This window comes from Plasmopara halstedii, assembly GCF_900000015.1.
Source record: "Plasmopara halstedii genome assembly, contig: Scaffold_1898, whole genome shotgun sequence".
Classification (NCBI taxonomy): domain Eukaryota; phylum Oomycota; class Peronosporomycetes; order Peronosporales; family Peronosporaceae; genus Plasmopara; species Plasmopara halstedii.
Genome location: NW_020188806.1, coordinates 224954 through 233654, shown reverse-complemented (window position 1 = coordinate 233654; position 8701 = coordinate 224954). Strand labels below are relative to the sequence as shown.

Genomic DNA, 8701 nt, shown 5'->3' with positions numbered 1-8701 from the left:
CCCCCCCCCCGCACGAAGCACTAACTTCGTAGATGTACTCTTTGCTAAAAAGGCGTGTTACTACTTGCCGTGGGACTCCTAATAACATCCATCGCTTAAACAACGAGGTGTACAAGGCTAAAGCTACACAGCTTGTCTAACTTCAAGGCTGACATTGCAGCATCTCGTACCAAACTCATCCCGCTGTGAATATGAACACAAGCAGTCAGGGCTATCTTACAGCTCTGGGGCAAAGCCCTGACACCCATACGCGTACGGAGAGCGAAGTGAGCGTTAACAATGTGCTCTCCGAATATAGCAAATACCACAGTTTACATTCCATCAGGAGCATTGCCTGCGCTTAAGGCAGCGGTGACTAAGTAAATCCTTAATGCCGTTCAAATTGGATCTCAATTATTGAATGCAGGCAGGAGTGCCGAAGAGTATGGTACTCGGCTCGCGCGCTGTATAACGAAGACAAGTTGCTTTGTCCATCTTACAGCGTCAGATTTCATCTTCAGCGAGGCAAATGTCCGGCTAGAGTGTCATCATTTGCTTGGAGAAAAAGTAGCGAACGCGCTAAATTCAGCCGATCACGGTCATAGCAAAATGGAATTTGAGCTACACTTTCTACATTCTGTAGAGAATTTAAACATGTGCTGTATCCTACTGAAGCGTCTTAAAGTCATTTCACGATCCGACTTTCACGAGCCAGTCGGATATTAAGCGCTCTATTGAAGACGAAGTAGTGTTACTGTTATCCCTGCAGTTATGCTACTTGCAGCATTACAATTTGAAGCCGCTGTGGGTGCCTTCAGCCATTCAGGCCGATGGCGTAGCTCCGGAGAATGCAACTGAATCCTGACCTTTTTCGCCTCATTCGGAGGGTTACACGAGAGACAGCTGCGAAAGGATCGTCCTTTACCGGTACTTTACAATGAGCAAAAGGGTTGCCCGATATCAAGTACAGTGATTAAGGGACAGCCAGCATCACCGGAGCTGTTGTCAGTATACCTAGCAATGAGGAACACCATCCCTATTCTTAAAGCTTAGAGAAATTTGAAGTCCCATTTTGGCAATATTGCCCCAGCACCGGACACTTCCGATTTTTAATACACATACATCACTCGGCGGGTCACTCGGTCCCACTAGAAAGTGAAAGCCGACCATTTTCAAAATTCAGGACTTGATCCATATATGCAACAGCTGTCTCATGACGATGAACGGGGTTGCTTACCGCTCAGATTGGAGGTGATGAGTTCCGCTCGTTGCGACCTTCACGAAAAGAAGTCAATACGGGACAATTGAATTAACAGCTGAAGTCATATAAATATGTTGTTTTATTTGAAATTTAAGTTTTATCTCGCTTAATGGAATAATATCCGATATGGACTTCGGTCGTTGCGATCTTGAAACGCTTTGGCCAAAGGGCACAAAGACCCCCAAGAAAAGCTGAAAGAAAATAGCAAATTCCTCTTCTCTTGTTTCCTTGCTTCGTTGTACATATGAATGGTTACCTACGCAGCAAATGTTCATCGGAACAACAATTACTAAATGAGTTCGCCAAGCTTCTCGAAACTAAGGAAGTGGCGTCGCGAAAGATGGCGGATTTGCTGCGCGCACTTACATTTTTCTTTACGTCGGCAGCACGAGGATCGCGACTTCCATTCTCACTTCTTAGCGGTCTGTGCGTGCTCTTGCCGCAGCTCAAAGACAAAAGGGAATATCTTTTGCTAAAGGACGAGCAACAACGCATCGCACGTATCACTATTTGCCTTCTTTCTCGACTTATTGACCAGCTTGAGATAGAGACGACGAATCGGAAGAATTTACAACAACTTAATTGGGATCAGAGTGCAGAACCCGTGGAGCAACTGCTACATGACTTCATGTTACTATTGGAAGCAACCGTGATGAATCCTTGCGGACTTTTGATGCCTAGACAGCGAGCAACTATGCGATTGTACGCACAATTGTGTCGTAATTTCAACAAGAGACAGCAATTGACAACATACATTACAACACTGCTACAGCAATCGCCAGTACTTGCGCTTGATGATGTTTCAGCTGGTGGGAAGGGTAAGCGCTCATTGCCACTAACGCATGCACACTTTGGCGCCATAGCAGGAGCTTGTCATGCCTTACGTTTTCATACAACGCCAGATGAGCAAATTACTGTCGTGAACAGCTTGGTACAGCTTGCATTTATGCTACCAGCGAGTATAGCAGCTCGACATGCGGCGAAAACTTTGCTCTCGCTATTGACATCCTCATTGTTAAGTGAAGATCGAACGCCGCAAGCTGTAACTGTAGCAGAATCGATCGAAGCATATTTGCTAAAGGCACGACCTCGTACACTACTTGGTGGTGACTCTTTGACCAGTGTTTACTTGCTGCGTCTGTGTGGTTTACTTTTTCGTTCGTCTCTTTCTCAGTCTCAGCACAGTCAGAATTCCGCGGGGGTTAACTCTGATGTTTTAAATCATGACCTTGCAAGCCTAGCGACATCACCCGGTAAGACAGCACAGCAAGTGACTAATTTTCGTAGCTTTCTTGTTTCCGAAGCAATGAAGACACAGTTTCGAGATTATTTCATCGGTAGTATACAAGAATCTATGACCAGTAGACGTTCTGATGATACAGATGTATCTCCGACTGTGCTTTTAATTGCTGTTGAAGAAATCCTGCTTGGGACCTCACCAGAGGATTGTTATAAGAAACAGCCTAGTGCGGCATCGAAAAATATTTTTGATTTAGTCACGGCCGTGTTGTTATCCCTGCTTCCGGCTCAAAAGGATTTAAGTCGACTGACACGCAAATCTGTCACACTGCATCGTGTCTGCCGCGCTGTACAATTTGTTGCAGAGCGCATGGATGCTGCTGTTCTCCAAATTAATAAGTCTTCTGATCAGAAGATAGAATGCGACATCTTTTCAAATCAGCTTATATCGTGTATTCATTTGCTGACGAAATACGGTAATGATTTTGTTGCTTGTGAAGCTTTTCGTGCATTTGTTTGGTTACTACCGCGCTGCAACAGTAGTTGCGACGAAAGGAGTGATATAAATGATTGGGAAACACTTTTTTTGCAGCTAAATTCGCTTCCATTTCATCGGATCCAGCCAGAACGTCGCGCTGCGATCGCTTGGACATTATTTCGTCGCTGCGTAACTACTCCGATTCAATATGAGTATAAAATCGAAGCGCTGCATCTGTTAGGATGTCTTCGCATGGTATTGGCGTGGTTTCGGGCACGACCTTGTGTATGGCACGCTGCAATGCTAACCGCGATCTGGCAAACTGCATTGTGTGATGATTTTCTTGAACAACTCGGCAATGATGTGTTTTTATCGATCAACGAGCTACTTGATTATCAGCGTTTGCCTAGCGACAATGCTGCTGCAGATTGTCTTGTCGTGAAGCAGAGCACATTACAGTTTCTCAATCAGCGTGATGTATGCCTTCGATTTGCTGTTAGAAAGGAAGCATGGCATCGTCCACTGATAATGCGTCTCATGAAGCAAATTTGTTTAGAAACATCTACATCACAACGGCTTGGAATACAGGCCCTGTCAAATTTGTGTGTTGAGGCAAAAGTGCAGAAGCTCGACTCACTTGCCGACCAAGTCAACTGTATTTTGTCTATGGATACATTAAAGAATGATTTAAAAGGGAAACAGCCCAGATTGATCGCTGAGGTCTCTAAATAATATAACCTCAAGTGTTGGGTCGAGACTCGACGAGTCACTGAGATCAATCTTATTGGAGCTGCTTTACTGAGTATAGCACGAAGGGCGTGTTGGGTTACACATCTCAGATATGAAAGAATGTGTTGTTCGGACCACGAAAATGATTGTAACTTGAATTGAATATAGTTAAAGTGTCAGATTTGACGTTGTCAGCCATCAAAAGCAACGTAAATTAATCTCACTCTGCTACTGCTTCCACTAGCCCTCTGAGTAACTATGTCAATGTGCTACATGATTCATGCCGCTTGTGAAAGTAAACGGCACCTTGGCTAAACTCTGCATATTTTTCCTCCAATTCTCTGTCATATCACTCACCTTACCCTCCATTTCGGCAATTTTTCCCGTAGGCTTACGCTGCATACCCAGCGTCTCGAGATATGCAATTTGCTCACTCTTCTTCAGTCCTTTTATAACCATTATACTCTGAAAGTCCTCAGCGGTTCCATCTGGCCACATAATTTTGAAGCTTTCAACAAGCATTTCGTTCGGAGTGCCGATAAGCTTTAGTACATTCTCTACTATCGCCATTTCTTTCGTGACAAACTTAACATAGCGCGACGGGATAGTAGTCGTGCTCGTGATCGATGGTGAAACATCGTCTTTGATAAGCACTGGCAATTGAAGGAAGAGCGTCTTAAGTGCGTACACATCCAACAGCAGTTGCTGAGTAGCGACTTGATTTATCTTGCGGCACTTTAACACAGCTTGCAAGATCTTTGGCACGAAAGTGGTGGCAAACTTGTCACAAAAATTATTGAAGTACAAGCCAGACAGCATTTGACGCAAAACCGGCACATACGTTTGAAGCTTCTCGCCCATTTGAGTAACATACGAACTCTCATCACCAACTGCTTCCCATGACTGCCAGTTGATCTTAAGAAGCGCCGCTAAATCGTCGTCGAGCAATGACTCCAATCCTGAAACGATACATTTCATAGCATGGGTGCCCACATCATGAAATGAATCAATTTCATGAGAAAGCTCGATTGCTTCACTGAATGCCGTGTCAATTTTTGCCCGAATAACTTCCTCCAGAGATGGGAGTGTTTCGGCACAGTACTCTGCCGTATTGATTACAAAACAAAGCTCTTCTACCTGCTTCTCAGACAGCTTGATCTTTTTGTGTGTACCAATACTCGACGACTCTAAACTATCGGATGGTCCAGTCGAGGTGACGGGGAGTTTCTCGTGAAGTCGTTGTGAGTAAAGCTGAAAACAGCGTTTGAATTCAATATGAAGGTCAAAAAAGGTTTGCCCGTTTGTCAGCGCCAAACATCGTTTAATTGAATTACGAATATAAGCAAACATGTTGACCGAACTCGAAAATACAGGCAGCTGTCCGTTGCGATCTACCAATTCAGCGCTCGTGATTTCATTAATCATTTGTGCCATGTTCTTGCGCTCCAGTGATACATAAACCGTCATAAAGGGGTCAAATGAACGAGAGACCAGTCCACGAATTGTCGGTAATTCCTCAGTGTTATGGTTTGACAACGTGCCATTTTTCATCATATCTTCCTCTAATGCCTTCCGCATGACCTCCTGCTTTTCGCGACGATACTTCACTTTAATGCCTTCTGCTGAATGTGGATCAATAACTTCGCCATTTTTATTAAGCTCTATACCTTCAGAATCTTTATTGTCTGCAGGCCCTTCGAATCTATGCGCTGCATCGCGTTCAAACATTAGCGTTCGCTGTAAGCACTTAAGCAGCAGTGTCACATCCAGCTCCTCTGGAGTCTGTGCACCTATCTGCGCGAGTAAATGATTTCGAGTTATCTCACAAAAGTATATGCACAAACGTTGAGCCATTCGCCAATGAATTGGAAATACAGCATTAACTCGGTCTTCAATTGCAGTGAGGAGGTTGTAAAACCACATATATCTCGTCTCAGCATGCTGCAATCCAGAGCACTCTCCTCCGTTTCCGTATAATTTCTCGTAACTCATCAGCTGTTCGCCACAAAACAATTGGATCAGCTTTTCCCTTGTTCCCTTTCCCAATGCATTGACGACGGCACATGCCGCCGAGAGATTGGCAAAAACCGCTTGTCGCTCTTCATGTGATGTAAAATTCTCTTCTAGACATTCCATTGGTCCAATAGAACGAAAGTCGGCAAAGATCTGCTCTCCAAGCTCTTCCTGTAAAGTACGCACTGTCTTGTGAAGTTCAACGATCTTACTGACGTTCGTGTAGCCGTCAAAATGCGTATATAATTGGTTGACGGCTTCAAGGAGAGTGGCAGCTTCGCGATAATTTCGCTGTGAAGACATATATTCTAGCTGGTCTACTGCATTAACGAGCATATGTAGCCGCTTTAGGGCCGTGAGAGTTGTCTGCAGGTGGTGCTTGGCGTAGTCGAGCTGCTTGATATCACGGCAAATTTCTTGCACCATAATTTCAGACTGCTCCGCTTTTCCTCGTATATCTTTTATTTTGTGAAAAAGCTGCTGAGAAGCCACTTTTGCCTCCTTAAGATCTACAAGCGCCTGGTGAGCTACTAAGCTTTGTTCTTGTGACGCCTGAGATAGCGAATCGTCCAGCTCCTTCATGCGTCCACGAAGGCGAATGACAAAGTCACTGATGTCTTCTAGACTCTGCTCATCGGGAAAGTTCCGATTTATAAATTCACATGCATCGAACTCAGGTCGGTCCAGGACGTCCTCTGAGGGTAAAATCTAATGACAAAAAGAAAGTGAGCTGTAGCAAATATTGCTTCATGCAGGTTCAAATTACTTTGGCTAGCGTGTCCTCCACATTATGTGGAACTTTTCGATTTGATGTAGTGTCAACACTATCATTTTGCTCGTTGATGGAAGATAAGTCGCGATGCATTGTTCGATCTATTGGTTTATATCTGAATAACTATGAATATTGGAATATTATGTCCTTACTATGTGAACAAAATAATATGGTGGTGTATATGTATGAGGAACATAACATACGCACATCGTATGGCTCAATGAGCTTAATCACTGGGGGCCCAAGATGCGCAAATCGGCGAGCAATGATGTGCACACATGTGAAACGAGTCACATAAAGAACACTCGCCATTTTTTTGGACGCATTTACTCAGCCTACACGTTACCTTGAAGTACTACCAGTCCGCTTGTAAAGATGATTGGTAATCCTAGAGATTCGTTCCGTAAGACCGTCACATGCTCTTTGTAGACCGTGTGAGATTGACAACAAAATTCTCGCTAATTAGCAACACCCTAATGTACAAGCAAGCTGTTTCAAAACAGAGTCTATTGCTAAAATGGCTTGCCTGTATATTGCCAAAATGGCTTGCCTGTAAAAGTAGTTTGAGAAAGACAGGCTTGTAAAGCGAAATTCTGGCGAACCTTGTCTAAGATACTTGGTATCAGATTAGACAGACCGTCCTTAAACCAGTTACCGAACGGAATGCGTGAGTCGAGTGATAATGATTATATCCGTAGTACGTGCGCGTAGCGACCGCGGTGCTGCTCTTAGTTATTAAGCTTGTAATGAAAATCACAATTCATGCTGAAGGAATAGCGCAATCTCATACAAAGAACTCAGCTAATCAATACGCACCAGTTTAACTATAGGTTTGTAGCATATATTTGAGGTAGCAACGCTTATCGTGCATCAAAATGTGTCTCAGCTGCCTCATTGAAAATGTTTCGTAGGTCCTCGAGTGTGAAGACCGCGTCGTTTTCAGCAGGAGCCATTGGAGGACGTAAAGGAGAGGACTACAGGTGATGGCTAGTAAGGACAGGCACTTTAAAGTGAGTTGGAGAAATAGAATTTCAGATGCAATGAGCGGGGAAGCAGCGGGGCTGTCGTAGGTAAGCGCTTGAGGAAGCGTACTTTAGGTCACCCGAACTTTCGTACTTTACAAGAACCCAGTATGAGTAAGCAGATCATAATTTGCTCACTCCAAGAGTCTTTATTGCTTTCCCAAGGCTAATTGACTCTTCGGTTTGAATTCAAAACTGATTTTTATCAATTTTTTATCCTAATTTTAAAAGTTTAGATTTTCCTAGATATATTAAATATATATAGTAAAATCTAAATGCATGCATAATTACTGGCTACCTAGCCCCGTACCGTATTCTTGTTTGGGTGTAGTCACACCATGCACATCTCGTGTGACACACCCAACCAATTATCAGGGTTCGTGTTACCCCGTTACACCCACCCAATAGGGTTGAGAACATTTACAGTTCCAATCGATTATTGCCTGAACGAGGCTCGCGTGTACGCTAGACACTGCAGCTTATCGAAACGACTTCCGTGCTCAATGAGCCTGTGTCAATGACACCAAAATCTCCAAGTCTCGCTGTTTCTGACGGCGAGCACAAGCAGAGCCCAACTTCATCTCCCGCACTCAGTGCAACGTCGGTCAGTGCGTCCGCAGCACCGAGGGGTGTATATCCTAGGCTCGTTTAGCACAAGCGTCGCGCTCCGCACGCTTTCAGTGACGAACAACCTCGTTGAGGATGTGGGGTTGGTCGACTACGAGTCTTACACCCCTTTCCCCGCATGGGATGAAGAGGAAGGCGAGCTGCACCTGCAGCGTGATAAGATCCCTGCTCGCGCCTTGCGGACCCCATGTCCGCTACCTGACTTCTCGTCAACTGAGAAACGTGGTGTAATCACCAATGACCTCGACGGGGAACAGAGGAGCAGCTTGAAGCTGCCCATAAGGCGGCTCTAAACCGCGACCATCCACGGTCGGTCAATGATCCTCTTGTGGAATATGGCTTCCGCCCAGCGGATTTCGCTGTGGAAGCAAATGACGCGGTAACTCGATCGTTACGCGTCCACAAATCGGACCCCCGGCCAGAACGGATGATGAACTCGCCGAACGGAAAGCTCTTCGAGCTCGTTTTTTAGTCAAGAAATTCCGTTAGACATTTATCACACTCGTCTAAGTGCTCAACGAGGTGGCTCTCGTGTACCCGCACTGTGGACAATACCTGTAGTGCTCGCCCCTGGCGAAGGC

The 8701-nt window shown here is 44.8% G+C and overlaps 2 protein-coding genes across 2 annotated transcripts; one reads left to right on the top strand and one right to left on the bottom strand.

Moving 5' to 3' along the window:
- Positions 1 to 1484: 1484 nt before the first annotated feature.
- On the top strand, positions 1485 to 3689 carry PHALS_02377 (uncharacterized protein; the record flags this gene model as incomplete). Its single annotated transcript, XM_024716867.1, has 1 exon — positions 1485 to 3689. The coding sequence occupies one exon, from the start codon at positions 1485 to 1487 to the stop codon at positions 3687 to 3689; it is 2205 nt and encodes a 734-aa protein (XP_024582423.1).
- A 258-nt stretch (positions 3690 to 3947) lies between these two features.
- PHALS_02376 (vacuolar protein sorting-associated protein 53) lies at positions 3948 to 6564 on the bottom strand (the record flags this gene model as incomplete). Its single annotated transcript, XM_024716866.1, has 2 exons — positions 3948 to 6407; positions 6466 to 6564. 2 exons carry the CDS (start codon positions 6562 to 6564, stop codon positions 3948 to 3950), a joined length of 2559 nt encoding a protein of 852 aa, XP_024582422.1.
- Positions 6565 to 8701: the final 2137 nt, after the last annotated feature.